General features: G+C 48.2%; 1 protein-coding gene across 2 annotated transcripts in view; it reads left to right on the plus strand.

Annotated features, from left to right (window-relative positions):
- The window catches only part of SMPD1 (sphingomyelin phosphodiesterase 1), a 71,515-nt gene that overhangs the window by 16,587 nt on the left and 27,905 nt on the right, over positions 1 to 27,023 (plus strand). For both annotated transcript variants that reach the window (XM_088458843.1, XM_088458842.1), the window contains exons 2-3: positions 8,190 to 8,953; positions 9,058 to 9,229. In XM_088458843.1, the coding sequence (XP_088314969.1) occupies positions 8,190 to 8,953; positions 9,058 to 9,229 (936 nt within the window). The remainder of the gene's footprint in view (positions 1 to 8,189; positions 8,954 to 9,057; positions 9,230 to 27,023) is intronic.

A 27,023-nucleotide genomic window follows, 5' to 3' on the forward strand; every position in this document is an offset into this window, starting at 1 on the left:
CCCGTGTGCCTTCAACCACCTATGCAGTCCAATGAAGGTATCTGCCCCAATAGGTGTGAGTGACCTGGGCATTAGGCCCAGTCCACTAAAGGGCAAACAGGTGGGCCCTCTAGTGACCTGGGCCTAATGCCCAAGTCACACACCTATTTGGGGGGCATATACCTTCAATTGGGCCTAATGCCCCCTATGTTGCCCAGGCCTTGTGCCCGCCTATAGACCCACAGGCCTATTGCCTGAATTTATCCCACGGGCCTAGTGCCCGACAACCCTGGTGGTCGAGGGAGGGGTAAATAACGGTGGCCCAAGGCCGCCTACCCGCACAGTGGAAGAGGCTGCGGGGGGGAGCTTCGATAGCTGTTTTGTCTTCTGCCGCTGGCCTGTCGTGGCCAGCGGCACCGCCTCTTCCTTATTGATCACGCCGTCTTCTGGCCTCTTGCGCGGCCGCCGGAACTGTTGCCGCGCAGCTCCTCTCTTCGGGAGGTCTTCACTCCTCCCCTCCGCCGACGGACTGAACTTTCCCGCGCTCAAGATGCCGCGAGTGGGCGGGACTATGACGCGGCGAGCCGCGATTGGCTCATCGCATCTGCTTCCTATTGGCTGCTGGACCGACCACGAGCCAAAAGCTTGCGGCCAGTGCCAAACAACTGCCGCCGCTACTTGGCTTCCGGGCAGCGAGCTCCGTTCAGCTCATGCCCGGAGCCAAGCTACTCCCGCCGCCACTGGTGGAAGGGACCAGGGGTCCCTTCACCAAGTACCCGCCGTGGTGGCTTACCCGGCGCTGGGAAAAAACACTGTCCCAGCGCCGGGCACGGATGCTGTGCCGATGCTGGGATCAGACACTTGATCCCAGCACGGCTTTCCACAGCAGCAGCCAATAAGAGTCTATCTGACTATCATTGGCTGCTCTAACAGACAGCGTTATGTCTGTTACTGCAGGGTGACTGGCTGTGCTGCAGCCAGCTGTCAGGGATTGGCCACAGCACAGCGCGTCCCCGGGGACCCGGCTACTTTAAAAAAGTGGGTCCCCAGTGCCCGATAGCGGGCAAAATACGCGCTATAGTGCGTATTTGCGAACACTGAGGAGGACAGCCAGGAGAGGGCAGTATCACGTGCACCAAGGGAGTGAAGGATTTGCAGCAGGAGAGGGTGGTCCAAAGTATCGAAAGCAGCAGAGAGGTCAAGGAGAATGAGCAAAGAGTGGTGGCCCTTGGATTTGGCAGTAAGAAGGTCATTGCTGACTTTCGTGAAGGCAGTTTCAGTGGAGTGGAGAGAACAGAAGCCAGACTGAAAAAGATCAAGCAGGGAGTGGGAGCAAAGAAAAGTGGCCAACTTGTAAACTATATGCTCAAGGAGTTTGGAGGCAAAAGGGAGGAGAGATGGCCGGATGTTAGCATCAAAGATAGGTATTTTAAGAATGGGGGAGACAAGGGAATGCTTGAATGCAGAAAGGACAGTGCCTGATGAGAGGGAGAGATTAAGGAGGTGGGCAAGATGGGAGCAGGCAAAAGGAGAGAGGTAGCAGAGCAGACGGGAGGGGATAGGGTCAAAGGGAAGGTGGAAGGGGAGGGGACGGGATGAGGGCCATGACTTTCTCTCCAGATACAGGGGAGAAGGATGTCAGAGTCGGTAAAATGGATGGGGAGGGGTTATGGCGGGAAAGGATGAGGTGGAGAGCTGGGGAACTGGTTGGATATGATATCCTGATGTATGGAAGCTTTCGTATAAAATAAAGTCCCTGGTAGGCATCTGTGTGTTCAGACTAATCATGAAAACCACTGGCCAAAGTTTAATGCCGATGTCACCAGCAGCGGCTCCTGCTCCCTCACTTGCGGGGGGCTGATTGCTGCTGGTCTGGCCATGGCTGGCCGGTTCCCAGTGCCTGCACAATTAATGTGGCAGGCGCTGCTACTGGTGCATGTATGGCGGTGGCACCCCACATGGGTACAACAGCGCCTTCTGTAGATTGCATTGGTTGCAGCCTTGAGAAGCCCTGTAGGGCTGCCTAAAAGGCAGAGTAGAGGCTTTCACAGGAAGCCGCTGTCTGCTAATCGCAGCCCGGACTGGCAGTCCCAGGGGAAGATTGGGGCTGCCTGTCCTGTGCGTGACTGGCAGGTGGTGCTTCCAATGGGAAGCCACCTCCAGGCACATTGTAGCCAGTGCAAACGATGAACTTTATTTGATACCTTGTAGAGATTGATACATATTATCCAGTTTCTCCTGAAAAATGGATGTAAGCCCTGATTGCTGATAAAAAATGTCAGTTTTTCCCTTTTTTTAATGTTCGTATTTCTTGAAAAACTAGTCCAATTCCAGTAAGAGTCTGTTTTGGCATGAACATAAATAAAGTACAGGGACAGACACGTAATGGGCTGAAGTTCAAAATAAGCGGAGACTGGCCCTGATTCAGCGCTCGCTCTGAATCAGGGCCCACCTCCATTAATATGGAGCGTCCTCCTGGACGCTCGTATAGCTGTGGGTCACCACCCACAGCATATACGAGCGTGCAGGATGATGGTCGCGATGGTCTTGACCATCGCGACCATCGAAACTGCGAGCAAAAGCCTGCGGTTGAGTTTTTCAACAGCAAGTCCAGGAGTGATTTTGGCTCTATCAGAGACAAAATCACTCCCACTGACATCCCTTGGGAATGCCTCCGTCTGGCAGGCATGCCCCCGACACGCCCACCAAAGGGGGCGTGCTGTCAGTCAACATCGACAGCACGCCCCCTTTGATATGACACTCCGAGAGAAGGAAAGTCCTTTGCTCGTCACGTCTCGCTCCCTCCGTTGTGCGCATGCGCAGTGCAGACCATCGACCCACTTGCGAGCGGACAGCCGCTCGCGAGTGGGTCTGAATGAGGGCCACTGTTTCTTCTTCGGTGTCCATGGGGTCCACATCAAATACGTTTGGGTATGTGGTTGGAGTATTCCAGGCACCAAACAGTTAAACAAGCTTCAGCTCCCAGGATGCACTGGGTCCTCCTCCATATATACCCCGCCCCTGGCCACAGGCAGTCAGTTGTTCTGTTTGCTGCGAGAAGGCACCTTATTGACAGTGGGATTGCGGGAGCAGTCCCAAGACAAGTTTATTTTCTTTTTCTTCTAAGCAAGTGGTGCGTGCTGACTGAGGGGAGACCTGAAGCAGCTAAGCCCCTGGTTAGATGCCCGTGTCACTGCTCCATCTATCCCTGCCGGCGCCGTAACACTGGTGTGAAGCCAGTGATATCACCAGGGGCACAGGTCCCTGGACTGCAACCGGGAAGCATGGGGATACAGGTAAGGTGGTTCCTGCAGCCGCTGATGCTGGAGCCACAGGGCGGTCCATCCTTCAGAGGTGGAGACTGGCCCGGGGGAACACTGTAGTGAGGATCCAGGTAAACTTGAGACTTCAAGGATTCCTGACAGCCAGGGAATAGATGGCAGCGGCAATGTCAGTGAGCCAGGTGGATCCATACAGCATAGGGGAGGTTCGCTCTCCCCAGTGGCCCCTCCCCCAACCCTCACACCGGCCCATTTCAAGGTTCCCACATCTCGCTTGCTCCTCTCAGCCTCCCTCTATATGAGTCGGCCAGAGACCACTTTCAGGTGCTCTCGGAAGCTGTGCACTCAGGAGGTTGGGTCAGTCTCCCTGTATACCTCTACTAAGGTGATCAGGTTATACAGAGCTCTATATCCTACTTGGCCTGAGGCTGTTCGTAGTTGACTAAGAGCTTAAAATGCATATGCTCATATAAAGGGAATATATTATGCATTGCATGTGACTTATGAAAATCTGTGTGTGGTGTTGCTTTTTTATGTTTAAATAACTCAGTTATAACCTATCACTGCTGTTTCTCCTCATAACCCTCTACTACAGGTGTGGGGGAATTTTGGTTGTGAAACATTGTCACATGGGTACTCAGAACTTTGCATAATTGTAAAAATTCAGTGTTATGTCCAAAGAAACTGTAGGACAGGTGGCTGAAGCCCCTGTGCTGGTGTCATGTATGGCCTGTAAGTGGGGTTGTCCTCACAGGATTTCATACAGGATGGATTATGAGGTCACTGTTTTAAGGAGTCACCACACCAGTCAAATCTATCAGCTTCTAGACAGGAGCCTCCTTGGGTTGCCTTTTCCCAGATCATGGCTCAAGTTGCAGACAGGTTGGTGGCTCCTACACCGGCCCTGATGACGACGGGGTTGCCTCTGAAGCTGCAACCTATTATGTTTATGCCCCATATGCATCCATCCTGGAGGGACATGTATGCTCACTTGGGTCAGAATGTGGCTTCGTCCTCAGCAGCTTTCCATCAACCGCGACATGCAGCTAGGCCAGTACAGCCAAAAAAAGCCAGAAGGCAGTCGGTCTCACACACTGTCCAGACCTCATATTCTGGTACATCTTTTGGTGAGTATGGGGATACATGGGTCTCCTCTCAAGAGTCACTTTCAGGAGAGGAAGACAGTTTTCCAACAGCAGATGTCTCCTCCCTGATTAGAGCTGTCAAAGCTGTGCTAAACATAGAGAATGAGGAGCCGGTACAAGGAGAGGCTCTAGTATTCAAACGCCAGAAAGCTGTGAAAGCTCAATTTCCCAAATCTGAGCACCTTTCGGAACTTAGGGAGGAAGTATGGAGTTCTCCAGACAGGAAAATCCATATTACAAGAAAGGTTGACGCCTTATATCCCTTTCCATTGAATGAGTACAACAAATGGGGGGTTCCGCCAGCAGTAGACACACATGTGGAAAGTCTGGTTAGGAGTGCCTCATTGCCAATACCATCTGCATCCGCCTTTAAAGGTTCCACTGATAGAAGACTTGAAGCCTGTCTCAAGGCAGTCTTTATCAGGAGCTGTTACTTGCCCGATCATGGCTATGGCCTGGGTTTCCAAACAAAGGCACAGATAATCTGTCTCTTGCCAGAAGTGCGACTGTCCCTGTCATGATGATTACAGATGTACTGTCTCAACAAGGCTCACCCATTCTGGATCCAGATTTGGTACTCCTCACAACCGATGCCAGCCTCCGTGGATGGGGAGCAGTGACAGGTCAACACACATTTCAAGGAAAATGAATGACAACGAAAGGCCATCTGTCCATAAACATCCTGGAACTAAGGGCAATATGCAAGAGCAATTGTTCAAGCTCAGGAAATACTACAGGGCAGGCCTGTCCAGGTACAATCCAACAACGCCACCACAGTAGCCTACCTCATCCATCAGGGAGGCACGTGGAGCCAGGCTGCTATGGCAAAAGTATCAAAAATTTTGATTTGGGCAGAATGTCATCTTCCTGCGATAGCAGCTGTGTTCATACCAGGAGTCCTCAATTAGGAAGCGGACTTCCTAAGTTGGCAGGATATACATGCTGGAGAGTGGGCTCTTCATCAGGCATTTCAGAGCCTTGTGGACAGATGGGGTCTTCCAGAGGTAGCCCTCATGGCCTCGAGTCACAACCACAGTGTCCCCAGGTACGGGTCCAGAACCAGGGATCCTGCAGCCGAGTTTGTGTTTTCCCTTCTTCCAAAGGTTAGCAGGAAATTCAAGCAGGAAAGTGCAAAAGTAATACTGATAGTCCCTGCTTGGCCCAGATGCCATTGGTTCACCGACCTATAGAGTCTCTCCATAGACACTCTGTGTCTTCTTTCCCCAAGGCCGGACCTGTTAATACAGGGTCCCTGCCTGTATCCAGATCTCTCTCATCTGTCTTTGAAGGCGTGACTCTTGAGACATTCGCCTTAAAGGGAAAAGGTTTTCCAATTCTGTAATTCAGGGGGCACAGAAACCTTCCTTTGGCCGCATTTATTACAAAATTTGTCACTTGTATTTTCAGTGGTGTGAACTGAGAAAATGTGACCCTAAGGTGGTTAGGGTTTCTCAAGTGTTTTCTTTTTGGCAGGCTGATTTAGACCGGGGTCTCCATCTGGCCACCCTGAGAGTTCAGGCTTCTGCACTTTCAGTTTGATTCAGCGAAGGATTGACCCATTGACTGATGTTAGATTTTTTTTCAAGGTGTTCTGAGGGTTCAGCCTCCCTTTGTCTCCCTGGTAGCCCGTGGAGTATGACGCTGGTACTCAGGACTTTACAGGCACCTTCATTTGAACCCCTGAAATCAGTAGACATGAAGTGATTGACAGCGAAGACAGTTATCGCTTCTGCCCGTAGGGTCTCTGATTTGGCAGCCCTGTCTTTTCGCTCTCCTTGGTTGATATTTCATCAGGATAGAGCCATTTTTCGTACTAGGTTTCATGTGAAATTAAGAAATTGTGGTTCTGGCTTTGCAAGCTTCAGGCCTTTTGGCTAGTGAAGCATCACTGGATGTTGTCTGTGCACTACATATTTATGTACATTGCACCAACTCCAGAAAGTCAGATTCTTTATTTGTGTTGTATGTCTGTCATAAGCGAGGCTGGCCAGCTAACAAACAGCCTTTGGCCAGATAGTTGCGTATGACAATTTCTCAAGTGCACACACCAAGTTGATCTTGTTGTGCCAAACATGGTCACAGCACATTCTACACGATCTGTGGGACCATCGTGGACGTTGCGTCATGGAGCCTCTGCTGAACAAATATGCAAGGCAGCCACGTGGTCTTCCGTCCACACCTTTGTCAAATTGTATGCATTTGACACATCTGCCTCTTGGGATGTTTCCTTCGGGTGTAGGATTCTCCTTTCTACTGAAACGCAGGAGCGTCCCCGCCCTTAGAGGAACTGCTTTGGGACGTCCCCAACGTATTTGCTGTGGACCCCATGGAACCCGAAGAAGAAAATAAGAGTTATGGTATAACATACCTTTGTTAACTCCTTTTCTTTGAGGTCCATGGGGTCCACAGGACACCCACCCTAACGCACCTGGTGTTTTTGGGTAATCTTTTGTATCTGCTATGATTCCCTCTTCTTAGAGAGGTTATCTGAAGTACAAGGGTCCTTCCTTCTCATCTTTGTTTTGCCTTCTCCTGCTTGGGCTTGATGACAAACTGACTGCCTGTGGCCAGGGGCGGGGTATATAAGGGGGAGGACCCAGTGCATCCTGGGAGCTGAAGCTTGTTTAACTGTTTGGTGCTTGGATCACTCCAACCACATACCCCAACGCATTTGCTGTGGAGCCCATGGACCTCGAAGAAAAAGAGTTAACAAAGGTATGTTATACCATAACTCATATATATATATATAAAAATAAAAAATATCTCCAAAGTAAGACCGCACTCACATAATTCCAGCAGTCACTGGGGTGCCTTCCCAAATCCACTTTGGTAGATGAGAACATAGAAACGAAAAGATAGGGCACTCCCCAGATTTCTGCATGTAACAGCTGCTGTTTATTACTCACGTATGGAGAGAGGTGATACAATGCTCAAATGTTTCAGACTCAACAGAGCCCTTCATCAGGAGGAAGAACCAACACAACGCATGTACAAACGTCCAAATCACCTACAGCAAGGAGAATCCTTACCCCCTAGTCATATAAGTACCCAAATGACACCTGTATCATAAACATGTTAATTAAGTAATCACCTGGCCACACAACCTAACATATCACCGCCGACAAGTAGACACTGACAATATGCACTGGATGCATCAGCGAGCGCAATCTCACCTGTGGGTGCTCAGGACACATCACCTGTAGTAACATGCTTGCAGCGTGTATCACATGTTGTACCTCGGCGTGCGTTCCAGCAAAAACGTAGGAACACGCTATCGCCCAGGCGATCACACCAACCTCCGCGTTCCACCGAGCCGGAACATTAGTTGTACATTAGATGACCTATATGTGATATCCTGTATATGCCTCTGTACATTATTTGACCTATATGTGGCGTCCTGTATATATCAATATACATTAGATGACCTATATGTGACATCTGTATATATCTATGTATATTAGATGACCTATATGTGACATCCTCTATATATCTATGTACATTATATGACACATATGTGACATCCTGTATATATCAATATACATTAGATGACCTATATTTGACATCTGTATATATATCTATGTATATTAGATGACCTATATGTGACATCCTCTATATATCTATGTACATTATATGACACATATGTGACATCCTGTTTATATCAATATACATTAGATGACCTATATGTGATATCCTGTATATATCTATGTATATTAGATGACCTATATGTGACGTCCTGTATATATCTATGTACGTTAGATGACCTATATGTGACATCTCTCTGCAGCTGGAGAGTAACATGGAGTTGGTGGCGGCTTTGGCGGTGAAGGTATGTGAGACACTACATATGGAGGAGCCCTCCATCTGCCAGCAGGCGGTTCATCTATTTAAGCATGATGTCATCACAGCCTGGGTAATGTCGGTACTGCGCCCTTCGGAGGTTTGCGGGTTACTTCTAGGCACGGACTGTGGAAACTGGGATATTGGATCAGACTGGAATATTACTCTGCCCCCTGGGCCAAAGCCCCCGGTTCATCCACCTGTCCCACCGCAGCCAGGTTCTCCCATCTCTCGTGTCCTCTTCCTGACAGACGTTCACTGGGACCACAGGTATACCCCAGGGGCCCCGTCCAGCTGCAAGGAGCCATTGTGCTGTAGGAGCCAGTCATTAGGTGGTCGTGGGGCTGCTGGATATTGGGGGGAGTACAGCTACTGTGACCTTCCTCTTCACACCATTGAATCCCTCCTCAAACATGTTGCCATGAATGGCCCCTTTGACCGAGTGTACTGGACAGGAGATATCCCGGCCCATAATGTATGGGAGCAGACACGATCGGAACAGCTCGACGCACTCGGAACTATTACTCGCCTCATTAAAGACTATCTGGGCCCAGTACCAGTATTCCCAGCTGTAGGAAACCACGAGAGTGTTCCTGTCAATGGTTTTCCACCACCCTCTGTCCACGGAAACCTGTCTTCCAACTGGCTCTACCAGGCTATGGCAGAAGAGTGGGCAGAGTGGTTGCCATCTTCATCCCTGGAGACTCTCAGGTGAGTTGGCACCAGTCCTCACTCTGTCTTACTGGTTGGGTGGCGCTCTCTCCTGCATATGTACTGACAGGTGAGGAGTCTCACCCTCTCTATCTCCATTACAGGGCTGCCGGCTTCTACACCCTGAAGATCGGGCCCGGCTTGCGCTTAGTGTCTCTGAACATGAATTTTTGTGCTGTTGAGAATTTCTGGCTGCTGATCAATTACACGGACCCTGCGGGGCAGCTGCGCTGGCTGATTAACGTTCTCCAGGGGGCAGAGGACAACCGTGAAAAGGTGAGAATTAAATGTAAAGGTGAGAATTAAATGTTCCCCTAAGGGTTACACACATTATGTATGGGATTTTTGAACTCCCTACTGTATATGAGACAGAGATTAGAAGGCACCAACAAGAATCATTTACAGCACACCCTCTTTATGTTCTACTATAACTATCCCAATAGGCTAACAGATGTTTGAGGGATGCTCCTCAGCATCTGCCGTTGCTTCCCCCCACATCTTCAGTGGCTTCCCCTGCCGCTGCTCCTCCTCCATCTCTTCAGTTGCTTCCCCCACCACCGCTGCTGCTCCTCCCCCACCTCTTCAGATGCTTCTCCCGCTGCTGTTCCTCCTCTACTTCAGCTGCTCTTCCTCCACCTCTGCTGCTCCTCCACCACTTCTACTGCTCCTCCCCCACCTCTGAAGTTTCTTCCCCCACCGCTGCTCCCCCTCCACTTCTGCTGCTCCTCCCCATCATCTGCAGTGGCTTCCATCAGCACTGCCCCTCCCCCACCTCTTCCCCCACCGCCGCTGCTGCTCCTCCTTCACCTCTTCAGTTGCTTCCACCACCGCTGCTGCTCCTCCCTCTGCTGCACCTCCATTACCTCTTCAGGTGCTTCCCCCACTGCTGCTCCTCCTCCACTTTCTGTTGCTCCTCCCCCACTTCTGCAGTTGCTTCCCCTACTTCTGCTCCTCCCCCATATCCTCAGTTGCTTTCCCCACCTCTGCAGTTGCTTCCCCCACAGCTGCTCCTCCTCCACTTCTGCTTGTGCTCCTCCACAACATCTGCAGTTGCTTCCCCCACCACTGCTCCTCCTCCACTTCTGCTGCTCCTCCCCCACCTCTGCAGTTGCTTCCCCCACTGCTGCTCCTCCTCCACAGCTATTGCTCCTCCCCATCTCTTCATTTGCTTCCCACACCACCGCTGATGCTCCGCCATAACCTCTGCAGTTGCTTCGCCCCACCGCTGCTCCTCCTCCCTCTGCTGCTCCTCCCCCAACTCTGCTGCTGCTCCTCCCCCACTTCTTCAATTGCTTCTCCTGCTCCTCTACCACCCCACCGCTGCTACTCCACCTCTCCTGCTCCTCTCCCACCCCACCACTGCTCCTCCACCTCTCCTACTCCTCTCCCACCCCACCGGTGCTCCTCCACCTCTCCTGCTCCTCTTCCACCCCACCGGTGCTCCTCCAACACTCCTGCTCCTCTCCCACCCCACCGGTGCTCCTCCACCTCACCTGCTCCTCTACCACCCCACCACTGCTCCTCCACCTCTCCTGCTCCTCTTCCTCCCCACCGGTGCTCCTCCAACACTCCTGCTCCTCTCCCACCCCACCGCTGCTCCTCTACCTCTCCTGCTCCTCTCCCACCCCACCACTGCTCCTCCACCTCTCCTACTCCTCTCCCACCCTGCCGCTGCTACTCCACTTCTCCTGCTCCTCTCCCACCCCGCCGCTGCTCCTCCACCTCTCCTGCTCCTCCCCCACCTTTTCTGTTGCTTCCCTTGCTGATGCTCCTCCTCCACCATGATGCAGCAATTTCCCGATTTGGCAGTCATTTCTAGATGTCATTTTCTGCCATGCGCAGACCCCCTGATGTGTTCCAGCTAGTCTGCCCCCTTTACGGTATTTCACACAGGGTACGTTGTGCGTTTAGATCCAGGTGCCATGACATCACATCTTACACTGGGCTTGACAAAATAAAAAATATCCTATCCTATCATAATGAGTCTTTTTTTTAGTATTCTACTATAAGGAAGAAATGTTACATTATAAAAAAAGAGGATGAAATCAATGTTACATATTAAGGTTCTTCCCCTTTTATTCCATTGAATTATTTATAAATATTTGAGAAGGAGATATATAAAAGCATGGAGAGAGATAAAGTACCAACCAATCAGCTCCTAACTGCCATTTTTCAAACACAGCCTGTAACATGACAGTTAGGAGCTGATTGGTTGGTACTTTATCTCTTTCCACTTTATATCTCTCTAAGTTTTGATACATCTCCCCTGAGTATCTAATTATATAATAATTGTTTTTTGTTTTATTATTATTATTATTATTATTATTATTATTATTATTATTATTAATATTATATTTTAGTAATCCAGTTACATAGTGCACATGCCAGTGTCTCCTACATAATCATACATCCGGCTGTAGGGAATCCTTACACCAGTTACATGGAGGAATACAGCGTTACATAGCGCACACAGCCAGACACTAAGCTGTCATCTCTGCCAGTGTCTCCTACATAATCATACAGCCGGCTGTAGGGAATCCTTACACCAGTTACATGGAGGAATACAGCGTTACATAGCACACACAGCCAGACACTAAGCTGTCATCTCTTCCAGTGTCTCCTACATAATCATAGATCCGGCTGTAGGGAATCCTTACACCAGTTACATGGAGGAATACAGCGTTACATAGCGCACACAGCCAGACACTAAGCTGTCATCTCTTCCAGTGTCTCCTACATAATCATACAGCCAGCTGTAGGGAATCCTTACACCAGTTACATGGAGGAATACAGCGTTACATACCACACACAGCCAGACACTAAGCTGTCATCTCTTCCAGTATCTCCTACATAATCATACAGCTGGCTATAGGGAATCCGTACACCAGTTACATGGAGGAATACAGCGTTACATAGCGCACACAGCCAGACACTAAGCTGTCATCACTGCCAGTATCTCCTACATAATCACACAGCCGGCTGTAGGGAGTCCTTACACCAGTTACATGGAGGAATACAGCGTTACATAGCGCACACAGCCAGACACTAAGCTGTCATCTCTGCCAGTGTCTCCTACATAATCACACAGCCGGCTGTAGGGTATCCTTACACCAGTTACATGGAGGAATACAGCGTTACATAGCACACAGCCAGACACTAAGCTGTCATCTCTGCCAGTGTCTCCTACATAATCATACATCCGGCTGTAGGGAATCCTTACACCAGTTACATGGAGGAATACAGCGTTACATAGCGCACACAGCCAGACAATAAGCTGTCATCTCTGCCAGTGTCTCCTACATAACCATACATCTGGCGGTAGGGAATCCTTACACCAGTTACATGGAGGAATACAGCGTTACATAGCGCACACAGCCAGACACTAAGCTGTCATCTCTGCCAGTGTCTCCTACATAATCATACAGCCGGCTGTAGGGAATCCTTACACCAGTTACATGGAGGAATACAGCGTTACATAGCACACAGCCAGACACTAAGCTGTCATCTCTGCCAGTGTCTCCTACATAATCATACATCCGGCTGTAGGGAATCCTTACACCAGTTACATGGAGGAATACAGCGTTACATAGCGCACACAGCCAGACAATAAGCTGTCATCTCTGCCAGTGTCTCCTACATAACCATACATCTGGCGGTAGGGAATCCTTACACCAGTTACATGGAGGAATACAGCGTTACATAGCGCACACAGCCAGACACTAAGCTGTCATCTCTGCCAGTGTCTCCTACATAATCATACAGCCGGCTGTAGGGAATCCTTACACCAGTTACATGGAGGAATACAGCGTTACATAGCACACACAGCCAGACACTAAGCTGTCATCTCTTCCAGTGTCTCCTACATAATCATAGATCCGGCTGTAGGGAATCCTTACACCAGTTACATGGAGGAATACAGCGTTACATAGTACACACAGCCAGACACTAAGCTGTCATCTCTGCCAGTGTCTCCTACATAATCATACAGCCGGCTGTAGGGGATCCTTACACCAGTTACTTGGAGGAATACAGCGTTACATAGCGCAAACAGCCAGACACTAAGCTGTCATCTCTTCCAGTGTCTCCTACATAATCATACAGCCAGCTGTAGGGAATCCTTACACCAGTTACATGGAGGAATACAGCGTTACATAGCGCACACAGCCAGACACTAAGCTGTCATCTCTTCCAGTGTCTCCTACATAATCATACAGCTGGCTGTAGGGAATCCTTACACCAGTTACATGGAGGAATACAGCGTTACATAGCACACACAGCCAGACACTAATGTCATCTCTGGCAGTGTCTCCTACATAATCATACTGCCGGCTCTGTCGGGAATCCTTACACCAGTTACAAGGAGGAATACATCGTTACATAGCGCACACAGCCAGACAAAAAGCTGTCATCTCTGCCAGTGTCTCCTATATAATCATACAGCCGGCTGTAGGGAATCCTTACACCAATTACATGGAGGAATACAGCGTTACATAGCGCACACAGCCAGACACTAAGCTGTCATCTCTGCCAGTGTCTCCTACATAATCATACAGCCGGCTGTAGGGAATCCTTACACCATTTACATGGAGGAATACAGTGTTACATAGCACACACAGCCAGACACTAAGCTGTCATCTCTGCCATTGTCTCCTACATAATCATACTGCCGGCTGTAGGGAGTCCTTACACCAGTTACATGGAGGAATACAGCGTTACATACCGCACACAGCCAGACACTAAGCTGTCATCTCTGCCAGTGTCACCTACATAATCATACAGCCGGCTGTAGGGAATCCTTACACCAGTTACATGGAGGAATACAGCGTTACATAGCGCACACAGCCAGACACTAAGCTGTCATCTCTGCCAGTATCTCCTACATAATCAAACAGCCGGCTGTAAGGAATCCTTACACCAGTTACATGGAGGAATACAGTGTTACATAGCACACACAGCCAGACACTAAGCTGTCATCTCTGCCAGTGTCTCCTACATAATCATACAGCCGGCTGTAGGGAGTCCTTACACCAGTTACATGGAGGAATACAGTGTTAAATAGCACACACAGCCAGACACTAAGCTGTCATCTCTTCCAGTGTCTCCTACATAATCATACATCCGGCTGTAGGGAATCCTTACACCAGTTACATGGAGGAATACAGCGTTACATAGTGCACACAGCCAGACAATAAGCTGTCATCTCTTCCAGTGTCTCCTACATAATCATACAGCCGGCTGTAGGAAATCCTTACACCAGTTACATGGAGGAATACAGTGTTACATAGCACACACAGCCAGACACTAAGCTGTCATCTCTTCCAGTGTCTCCTACATAATCATACCGCCGGCTGTAGGGAATCCTTACACCAGTTACATGGAGGAATACAGTGTTACATAGCGCACACAGCCAGGCACTAAGCTGACATCTCTGCCAGTGTCTCCTACATAATCATACAGCCGGCTGTAGGGGATCCTTACACCAGTTATATGGAGGAATACAGCGTTACATAGCGCACACAGCCAAACACTAAGCTGTCATCTCTGCCAGTGTCTCCTACATAATCATACAGCCAGCTGTAGGGAGTCCTTACACCAGTTACATGGAGGAATACAGTGTTATATAGCACACACAGCCAGACACTAAGCTGTCATCTCTTCCAGTGTCTCCTACATAATAATACAGCCGGCTGTAAGGATTCCTTACACCAGTTACATGGAGGAATACAGCGTTACATAGCGCACACAGCCAGACACTAAGCTGTCATCTCTGCCAGTGTCTCCTACATAATCATACAGCCGGCTGTAGGGAATCCTTACACCAGTTACATGGAGGAATACAGTGTTACATAGCACACACAGCCAGACACTAAGCTGTCATCTCTGCCAGTGTCTCCTACATAATCATACAGCCGGCTGTAGGGAATCCTTACACCAATTACATGGAGGAATACAGTGTTACATAACGCACGCAGCCAGGCACTTAGCTGTCATCTCTGCCAGTGTCTCCTACATAATCATACAGCCGGATGTAGGGGATCCTTACACCAGTTACATGGAGGAATACAGCGTTACATAGCGCACACAGCCAGACACTAAGCTGTCATCTCTGCCAGTGTCTCCTTCATAATCATACAGCCGGCTGTAGGGAGTCCTTACACCAGTTACATGGAGGAATACAGTGTTATATAGCACACACAGCCAGACACTAAGCTGTCATCTCTGCCAGTGTCTCCTACATAATAATACAGCCGGCTGTAGGGATTCCTTACACCAGTTACATGAAGGAATACAGCGTTACATAGCGCACACAGCCAGACACTAAGCTGTCATCTCTTCCAGTGTCTCCTACATAATCATACAGCCGGCTGTAGGGAATCCTTACACCAGTTACATGGAGGAATACAGTGTTACATAGCACACACAGCCAGACACTAAGCTGTCATCTCTGCCAGTGTCTCCTACATAATCATACAGCCGGCTGTAGGGAATCCTTACACAAGTTACATGGAAGAATACAGCGTTACATAGTACACACAGCCAGACACTAAGCTGTCATCTCTGCCAGTGTCTCCTACATAATCATACAGCCGGCTGTAGGGGATCCTTACACCAGTTACATGGAGGAATACAGCATTACATAGCGCACACAGCCAGACACTAAGCTGTCATCTCTTCCAGTGTCTCCTACATAATCATACAGCCGGCTGTAGGGAGTCCTTACACCAGTTACATGGAGGAATACAGTGTTACATAGCACACACAGCCAGACACTAAGCTTTCATCTCTTCCAGTGTCTCCTACATAATCATACATCCGGCTGTAGGGAATCCTTACACCAGTTACATGGAGGAATACAGCGTTACATAGCGCACACAGCCAGACACTAAGCTGTCATCTCTGCCAGTGTCTCCTACATAATCATACATCCGGCTGTAGGGAATCCTTACACCAGTTACATGGAGGAATACAGTGTTACATAGCACACATAGCCAGACACTAAGCTGTCATCTCTGCCAGTGTCTCCTACATAATCATACAGCCGGCTGTAGGGAATCCTTACACAAGTTACATGGAGGAATACAGCGTTACATAGCACACACAGCCAGACACTAAGCTGTCATCTCTGCCAGTGTCTCCTACATAATCATACAGCCGGCTGTAGGGGATCCTTACACCAGTTACATGGAGGAATACAGTGTTACATAGCGCACACAGCCAGACACTAAGCTGTCATCTCTTCCAGTGTCTCCTACATAATCACACAGCCAGCTGTAGGGAATCCGTACACCAGTTACATGGAGGAATACAGTGTTACATAACGCACACAGCCAGACACTTAGCTGTCATCTCTGCCAGTGTCTCCTACATAATCATACAGCCGGCTGTAGGGTATCCTTACACCATTTACAAGGAGGAATACAGCGTTACATAGCGCACACAGCCAGACACTAAGCTGTCATCTCTGCCAGTGTCTCCTACATAATCATACATCCGGCTGTAGGGTATCCTTACACCAGTTACATGGAGGAATACAGCGTTACATAGCGCACATAGCCTGACACTAAGCTGTCATCTCTGCCAGTGTCTCCTACATAATCATACAGCCAGCTGTAGGGAATCCTTTCACCAGTTACATGGAGGAATACAGCGTTACATAGCGCACACAGCCAGACACTAAGCTGTCATCTCTGCCAGTGTCTCCTACATAATCATACAGCCAGCTGTAGGGAATCCTTACACCAGTTACATGGAGGAATACAGTGTTACATAGCACACACAGCCAGACCCTAAGCTGTCATCTCTTCCAGTGTCTCCTACATAATCATACGGCCAGCTGTAGGGAATCCTTACACCAGTTACATGGAGGAATACAGCGTTATATAGCAGACACAGCCAGACACTAAGCTGTCATCTCTTCCAGTGTCTCCTACATAATCATACAGCCGGCTGTAGGGAATCCTTACACCAGTTACATGGAGGAATACAGTGTTACATAGTACACACAGCCAGACCCTAAGCTGTCATCTCTTCCAGTGTCTCCTACATAATCATACGGCCAGCTGTAGGGAATCCTTACACCAGTTACATGGAGGAATACAGTGTTACATAGCACACACAGCCAGACACTAAGCTGTCATCTCTTCCAGTGTCTCCTTCATAATCATACAGCCGGCTGTAGGGAATCCTTACACCAGTTACATGGAGGAATACAGCGTTACATACCACACACAGCCAGACACTAAGCTGTAATCTCTTCCAGTATCTCCTACATAATCATACAGCCGGCTTTAGGGAATCCTTACACCAGTTACATGGAGGAATACAGCATTACATAGCACACAGCCAGACACTAAGCTGTCATCTCTGCCAATGTCGCCTACATAATCATACATCCGGCTCTGTAGGGAATCCTTACACCAGTTACATGGAGGAATACAGCGTTACTTAGCACACATAGCCAGACACTAAGCTGTCATGTCTGCCAGTGTCTCCTACATAATCATACAGCCGGCTGTAGGGAATCCTTTCATCAGTTACATGGAGGAGTACAGCGTTACATAGCGCACACAGCCAGACACTAAGCTGTCATCTCTGCCAGTGTCTCCTACATAATCATACAGCCGGCTGTAGGGAATCCTTACACCAGTTACATGGAGGAATACAGCGTTACGTAGCACACACAGCCAGACACTAAGCTGTCATCTCTGCCAATGTCGGCTACATAATCATACATCCGGCTGTAGGGAATCCTTACACCAGTTACATGGAGGAATACAGCGTTACATAGCGCACACAGCCAGACACTAAGCTGTCATCTCTGCCAGTGTCTCCTACATAATCATACGGCCAGCTGTAGGGAATCCTTACACCAGTTACATGGAGGAATACAGCGTTACGTAGCACACACAGCCAGACACTAAGCTGTCCTTACCCTTTGTTGCCTTTTCCTTACAATTAAGCATGAAACACAACAACACATGTCTATGTGTACATACACTACATGGACAAAAGTATTTTGCCGCACCTGTTAATTTTTGAATTGAGGTGTTTAAATCAGACAAGTTGCCACAGGTGTTAAAAAGCAAGCTCTTAGCCATGCAGTCTTCATTTGAAAATATTTGTGAATCAAAATGTTGTTGTTAATGCGTGGTACTGTGATAGGAAGCGTGGTACTGTGATAGGAATCTGGGTACTGTGATAGGAAGTGTGGTACTATGAAAGGAAGCTTGGTACTGTGATACTATACCTTTTTTTTTTATATATATATATATATATATATATATATATATATATATTCATACTTTAGACTAATTCTCAAGTCTTGCTACTTTAACAGCTCTACACTCCTTTTTTGGTTATAATTTACTATTGTAGTTGTGCCTTTACATCTTCCAGCACTGTTCTTTCTTTTATCTGATTTTGACCTTTGACCTGTACTGCTCCCTCATCTCAAACTCATTACTACTACTGACTTTTTCACCCCCAACCGCCTCATCTACACGATGTCTCTTTTATTCTACTCCACCCTCACTCAGCCGCTACATTATTTTCTCCTCTACCACCAGTTTTCACCTCTTTTCTCCATCCATAGTCCCCTCTACGTTCTCCCCCTCCTCTGTCTCTCTTCATCACATATAAGTCTCTCAACTGCATCTCCCACAACTCCAGTATTATTCAGTTCTCTTCCACCATGGTCCTGCTGCACCACCACTAAACCCTGCACCCTCTCTTTTCTCCAAGTTACCTATCCTCTCCCCCCCCCACACCACACTAAACCTCCACCTGACCCACCACCTGCTGTCACCCTTCCTCATTCAGAAGCCAGCCACATAACCCCACACTCCTTATTCCCCTTCTCTAGATCAGTATCACCTCCACACTGTATCAACCCTAATAATCTCATTCTCCTCTCACCTCTTAACTCTGTCCCTCTCTCCTGTTCCCTCTGGAAAGCCAGTTTTGTCTATAATAAACTGGTCTCCGTTCATGAGCACTTCATCTGCAATGCCTGGATTCTCCTAGCCATCACCAAACCCTGGATTTACCCCTCTGACACCACTGCTCCTGCAAAATTCCTCCATCACTTGGCTTTCTGGCTCTTAATCTTCAAATGGGCCATCAAGACCCATTTCTTCCTCAATGCTTTCCAGCGCTCATCCTAATTCACTACTCTATGCTCCTTCCTCACTATCTAGCCCATCTGTGTCACCCCTGTTTGTCTGACCCTCCCCTCAGAATGTAAGCTCTCGCGAGCAGGGCCCTCTTTCCTCACGTGCTTCTTCTTGCCTTACTTTTACTTTCATTCATAATGGCACCTAAAACTGATTACTGACACCCTGCTGCTTATTTAGGTGTTATGCAGCAATGTATATAAATCATGTACTTGCACTGCATTGTCTGTACTGTTAATAGCTGTTGTCTTGTGTGCTCATTTGTTTCTGTACTTTGTCAGGCACTGCGGAACCCTTGTGGCGCCATATAAATAAAGGATAACAATAATAATAATAATAATAATAGGAAGCGTGGTACTATGATAGGTTGTTTGGTACTATGATAAGATGCCACCATGGTACTGTGATAGGAAGTGTGGTACTGTGATAGGGTGTGTGGTACTATAATAGGAAGCGTGGTACTGTGATAAGATGCCACCATGGTACTATAATAGGAAGCGTGGTACTGTGATAGGGTATGTGGTACTATGATAAGATGCCACCATGGTACTGTGATAGGAAGTGTGGTACTGTGATAGGGTGTGTGGTACTATAATAGGAAGCGTGGTACTGTGATAAGATGCCACTTTTGCAATAATACGGTTTGTGAAATTTCATCCCTGCTGGATATTTCATGGTCAACTGTAAGTGATATTATTAGGAATTAGAAGCATTAGGAACAACAGCAACTCAGCCATGAAGCTGAAAACCACGTAAAATCACAGAGCAGCGTCAACGACTGCTAAGGTACATGGTGCGTAAAAGTCTCCAACGCTTTGCTGATTCCATAGCTGAAGAGTTTCCAAACTTCCACTGGCATTAATGTAACCACAAACACTGTGCGGCGGGAGCTTAATGTATTGGGTTTCCATGGGCGAGCAGCTGCATGCAAGACTCACATCACCAAGTCCAATGCCAAGCGTGGGATGGAGGGGTGTAAAGCACATGGACACTGGACTGTGGAGCAGTGGTAACGTGTTCTGTGGAGTCATGAATCATGCTTCTCTGTTTGGCAGTCAGATGGGTGAGTCTGGGTTCAACAGATGCCAGGAGAACATTACCTGCCTGACTGCATTGTGCCAACTTTGAATTTTGGTGGATGAGGGATAATGGTATGGGGCTGTTTCAGGGTTTGGGCCAGGTCCCTATTCTCCAGTGAGGGGCAATCTTAATGCTTCAGCATACCAAGGCATTTTGGACAATTATATGCTTACAACTTTGTTGCAACAGTTTGGGGAAGGCCCTTTTCTGTTCCAACATGACTGTGCCTCAGTGCACAGAGCAAGGACTATAAAGGCCTGGTTTGATGAGTTCAGTGTGGAAGAACATGACTGGTCTGCACATAGCCTTAACCTCAACCCCATCAAGCACCTTTGGGATGAACTGGAATGGAGCTGTGAGCCAGGCCTTCTCGTCCAACATCAGTGCCTGACCTCATAAACACTCTACAGAATGAATGGGCACAAATTCCCACAGAAACCCTCCAAAATCATGTGGAAAACCTTCCAAGAAGACTGGAAGCTGTTATAGCTGCAAAAGGGGGACCAGCTCCATATTACAGTATATGTATGTGAATACAATGTCACTACAGTCCCTGTGAGGGTAATGGTCAGGCGTCCGAATATTTTTGTCCATATTGTGTATGTGATGATAGGTGCTATACATGGGTTATGCAGATATGTGTCTTGCGGTCAGTAAATTGCCACTACGGTAACCAGATTAGTACCCCACTAAGGGGCCTATTCATCAAAACATAATTATAAATTGTGATAGTTATGGTTTGAACTTGCTGCAAGTTCAAACACAGTTTAGGAGCCATTCATCATGCCTCATTCATCATGCCTCATTCATCATTCCTCATTCATCATTCCTCACTCATCATGCCTCATTCATCTTTCCTCACTCATCATGCCTCATTCATCATTCCTCACTCATCATGCCTCATTCATCATTCCTCACTCATCATGCCTCATTCATCATTCCTCACTCATCATGCCTCACTCATCATTCCTCATTCATCATTCCTCATTCATCATTCCTCACTCATCATTCCTCACTCATCATTCCTCACTCATCATGCCTCATTCATCATTCCTCATTCATCATTCCTCATTCATCATTCCTCATTCATCATTCCTCACTCATCATTCCTCACTCATCATGCCTCATTCATCATTCCTCACTCATCATGCCTCATTCATCATGCCTCATTCATCATGCCTCATTCATCATTCCTCACTCATCATGCCTCATTCATCATTCCTCACTCATCATGCCTCATTCATCATTCCTCACTCATCATTCCTCATTCATCATTCCTCACTCATCATTCCTCATTCATCATTCCTCATTCATCATTCCTCACTCATCATTCCTCACTCATCATGCCTCATTCATCATTCCTCACTCATCATGCCGCACTCATCATGCCTCATTCATCATGCCTCATTCATCATTCCTCACTCATCATGCCTCATTCATCATTCCTCACTCATCATGCCTCATTCATCATGCCTCATTCATCATGCCTCGTTCATCATTCCTCACTCATCATTCCTCACTCATCATGCCTCATTCATCATTCCTCATTCATCATGCCTCATTCATCATTCATCATTCCTCACTCATCATTCCTCACTCATCATGCCTCATTCATCATTCCTCACTCATCATTCCTCACTCATCATGCCTCACTCATCATGCCTCACTCATCATGCCTCATTCATCATGCCTCATTCAACATGCATCATTCATCATTCCTCACTCATCATTCCTCACTCATCATTCCTCACTCATCATGCCTCACTCATCATGCCTCACTCATCATGCCTCATTCATCATTCCTCATTCATCATTCCTCATTCATCATGCCTCATTCATCATGCCTCACTCATCATTCCTCACTCATCATGCCTCATTCATCATGCCACATTCATCATTCCTCATTCATCATGCCTCACTCATCATGCCTCATTCATCATGCCTCACTCATCATTCCTCATTCATCATTCCTCATTCATCATGCCTCATTCATCATGCCTCATTCATCATGCCTCCTGCCCTAAACTATCACCTCCGAAAAACTGCTGTTTCTATGAAGCCATTTTTAGTAAGTGAGAGACTTTTCTCCTGTCACTCTTCAGTCAGGCTAGGAAGAGAAACTGAACTCCCGCCTATCTGCCTGCCCTCCTGACTCCAACTAACTCTGCCGGTGTCTGTCACTCCCCCATCCTTGTAAAGTGGACCCCTCCCTTCCCCCCGTAGGTGTCCGATCATCAGCCCCTCTCAACACGGGGGTCCAATCTGGACTCACCCCCTCCCCCCATGGGTGTGTGATCCATAGCTGCTGCACCTTCTCCTGTGTTCGGTCGGTGAGTCCAGGTCACATGTCTGCAGACCCCAGAGCTCTCAGCTCCAGGGCTCGGCAGTGCAGACACAGCAGGGAGGGATCTGTAGAGATATGCTGTGTAAACAGCAGCTTGTGAAGGTTATCGGAGACTGAACTCCATCTGAAAGTGGCATCAGTAACACCATCAAGTTCCATTAAAATGCTTTTTCGGAACTTTATGAATAACCCTGACACTTATTTTTTACAAAGGTACTGTATATGACAATGTTACTGTTTACGTGCTTCTGTGAAAAATAAGTGATGATGAATAGGCCCCTTAGCCACTAGGGGTCAGAGTACTTCCCTATGATTCATTAATAGGGAAGGCAGGGGCCTGGGCACTGGGATTCAGTGCCCAGGCCCCAGCCGAATGGACCTACCAGCAATGCGCACTTTGCCAGTCAGCCACATACACTACTCAATCATGATGTATGCTTTCAGTCATTACCCAAATAGCCCAAAAGTATATATTTCTTCAATATATAAAAAGGTATTCATGATATCAGCAGCCAGACATTGGGGCCTATTCATCATAACTAAAAATTATATCGAGGTAATTATGGTTAGAGCTGGCATGGAGATCTACCTAATTACCAGGGAAACTCATCATTCCTCCTCCCTATAACTATTTATTCCCAAAAGCTGTCATTTTTGCGATGACAGCATTTTGGGAAATAAATAGTTTTCCCTCTCTACACTAACTTACCCCAGCTGTAATCAGTGCTCTACCTTACCGCAGCTGTAATCAGCGCTCTACCTTACCGCAGCTGTAATCAGTGCTCTACCTTACCCCAGCTGTAATCAGCGCTCTACCTTACCGCAGCTGTAATCAGTGCTCTACCTTACCGCAGCTGTAATCAGTGCTCTACCTTACCCCAGCTGTAATCAGCGCTCTACCTTACCCCAGCTGTAATCAGCGCTCTACCTTACCCAAGCTGTAATCCGCGCTCTACCTTACCCCAGCTGTAATCCGCGCTCTACCTTACCGCAGCTGTAATCAGTGCTCTACCTTACCCCAGCTGTAATCAGTGCTCTACCTTACCCCAGCTGTAATCAGTGCTCTACCTTACCGCAGCTGTAATCAGTGCTCTACCTTACCGCAGATGTAATCCGTGCTCTACCTTACCCCAGCTGTAATCAGTGCTCTACCTTACCGCAGCTGTAATCAGTGCTCTACCTTACCCCAGCTGTAATCAGCGCTCTACCTTACCCCAGCTGTAATCAGCGCTCTACCTTACCCAAGCTGTAATCCGCGCTCTACCTTACCCCAGCTGTAATCCGCGCTCTACCTTACCGCAGCTGTAATCAGTGCTCTACCTTACCCCAGCTGTAATCAGTGCTCTACCTTACCGCAGCTGTAATCAGTGCTCTACCTTACCGCAGCTGTAATCAGTGCTCTACCTTACCGCAGATGTAATCCGTGCTCTACCTTACCCCAGCTGTAATCAGTGCTCTACCTTACCGCAGCTGTAATCAGTGCTCTACCTTACCCCAGCTGTAATCAGTGCTCTACCTTACCACAGCTGTAATCCGCGCTCTACCTTACCGCAGCTGTAATCAGTGCTCTACCTTACCACAGCTGTAATCAGTGCTCTACCTTACCGCAGCTGTAATCAGTGCTCTACCTTTCCCCAGCTGTAATCAGTGCTCTACCTTACCGCAGCTGTAATCAGCGCTCTACCTTACCGTAGCTGTAATCAGCGCTCTACCTTACCGTAGCTGTAATCAGCGCTCTACCTTACCGTAGCTTATGAATATGAATATCGATTTTTATATACAATCGATTGCAAATTGCACGATTGCTGCAATCCATCTCTGATGTATGGGGGCCTTTACTCCAGCTGTAATCAGCACTCTGCCTTACTCCAGCTGGAATCAGTGCTCTACCTTACCCCAGCTGTAATCAGTGCTCTACCTTACCCCAGCTGTAATCAGTGCTCTAACTTACCCCAGCTGTAATCAGTGCTCTACCTTACCATAGCTGTAATCAGTGCTCTACCTTACCCCAGCTGTAATCACCGCTCTACCTTACCTAAGCTGTAATCAGTGCTCTACCTTACCCCAGCTGTAATCAGTGCTCTACCTTTCCCCAGCTGTAATCAGTGTTCTACCTTACCGCAGCTGTAATCAGCGCTCTACCTTACCGCAGCTGTAATCAGCGCTCTACCATACCGCAGCTGTAATCAGTGCTCTACCTTTCCCCTGCTGTAATCAGTGCTCTACCTTACCCCAGCTGTAATCAGCGCTCTACCTTACCCCAGCTGTAATCAGTGCTCTACCTTACCCCAGCTGTAATCAGTGCTCTACCTTACCGCAGCTGTAATCAGTGCTCTACCTTACCGTAGCTGTAATCAGCGCTCTACCTTACCATAGCTGTAATCAGTGCTCTACCTTACCGTAGCTGTAATCAGCGCTCTACCTTACCCCAGCTGTAATCGGTGCTCTACCATGGTCTATGGATAGGGTGCAGTATGCTTCCGTTTGTTATGTATCATTGAAGCACTTTTTACTAGAGGTGAACGGTTCGGTTTTACCTCAGATCTTCCCGCCAAGTTTGGATTTCAGAACGAGGCATCTTTCCCGGACAAAGATGACATTTTGCCTCATTCTGAGATCCGAACTTGGCGGGAAGATCTGAGGTAAAACCGAATAGCTCATCTCTACTTTTCACTAATTAATTTCAATACTGTGAATATGACCCTAGCAGGCGCCCTTTTCTCCCTCCATCTTAAATACATCTGTTTTCCTGGCTACTATCTGGCAAACTGGGCGTCCGCAGCCATCTGAGAAGTTTTAGGGAGTGTGTTTTATTAATTGCTGTATTTTTATCAGCATATATAATTTTTTCAGTACTTCTAGTAATAATGGGGGTCATTCAGATCCACTCGCAAGCGGCAGTACGCTCGCAAGTGGGTCGATGTTCCCCACTGCGCATGCGCACGACGGAGGGAGCTCCGTCGTGCGCATGCGCGAGACCCGGCGAGCGAAGGACTTTCCTTCGCTCAGAGTGTCTCACCAAAGGGGGCGTGCTGTCGATGGTGACTGACAGCACGCCCCCTTTGGTGGGCGTGCCTGCCAGACGGAGGCGTTCCCAAGGTTCCCACAGTCTGAAGCCGGCCCCACTGACATCCCTATTGATGTCAGTGGGAGTGATTTTGGCTCTGAGCCAAAATCACTCCTGGCCTTGCGGTTGGGAAACCCAACCGCAGGCTTTCACTCGCAGTTCCGATGGTCGCGATGGTCAAGACCATCGCGACCATCTTTTTGCACGCTCGTATATGCTGTGGGTGGTAACCCACAGCTATACGAGCATCCAGGAGGACGCTCCATTTTAATGGAGGTGGGCCCTGATTCAGAGCGAGCACTCTGGTCAGAGCGTCCGGCTCTGAATCAGGGCCAATAACAGTTCAAGCAGACGGAAAGGTGACAGTAATGTAAGTAACCATGTGCTCCAGCAGTGGGAGGCAGGAAGCGTCACTGGAAACATAGGACTCAGTGCAAAACTTGCAAAATACCTTTTAAAACATATTTGTTATATACATGTCACTTAGCTCCGACACTTCCACTGAATATTGTTGCACCGTATTGGCCAGGAGGAGACCCAGGGGGAATATTTACTAAGAATTTTGTCTGTCTGAGTTTGAAACACTCTGGACATCGCTGGGACACGGGTGAGGTTTTTTTTTTTCAAACAAACGCACATATTTACTAAGGAGGAAGACTGCCATTGCACAGCCTGGTTTTCTTTTACTATTTTCCATTTTTAATTAATCATTGCTAATACCACGGAAATCACCCGCAGTAACCAATCTACAAGCTGCTCCACACGGGGACCCTTCAAGGAAGCCCGCCTCTACCATCCATTGCCGCTACAATCACTGGCATCCATACCTTTACCGCTATATGAATGGGTTCCGTTCAGCTGCAGCACCACCGGACCTGTGACTACAACATCCAGCATCCCCTGTGTCCTCCAGGGTAGAGACGCCGGTCTTATCCAGGAGGCTAGCGAGGACGCGAGTTCGTCACAAGGAGTTCGGCGCATGGTGTATATGGAGACTTTTTTGTAAGAGATTTTGCCATCGGGGCACAGATACTGACATCCAATATTGGGACTTTTTCAGTGTTTCACCTTATTGTGGAGTGAACACTGTGGATATTGGGCCTGATTCAGACCCACTCGCGAGCGGCTGTCCGCTCGCAAGTGGGTCGATGTTATGGACTGAGCATGCGCACGACGGAGGGAGCTCCGTCGTGCGCATGCGCCAGAAGCGACGAGCGAAGGAAAGTCCTTCGCTCGTTGTGTCCGATCAAAGGGGGCGTGCTGTCAATGTTGATTGACAGCATGCCCCCTTTGGTAGGCGTTCCGGGGGCGTGCCTCCCTGACGGGGGCGTTCCTACGGGAACGCCTCCCGTCAAAAGCCGGCCCACTGACATCACTAGTGATGTCAGTGGGAGTGATTTTGGCTCT

The sequence above is a fragment of the Taudactylus pleione genome, unplaced genomic scaffold, assembly GCF_031769625.1.
Source record: "Taudactylus pleione unplaced genomic scaffold, aTauple2 ptg000859l, whole genome shotgun sequence".
NCBI lineage: Eukaryota > Metazoa > Chordata > Amphibia > Anura > Myobatrachidae > Taudactylus > Taudactylus pleione.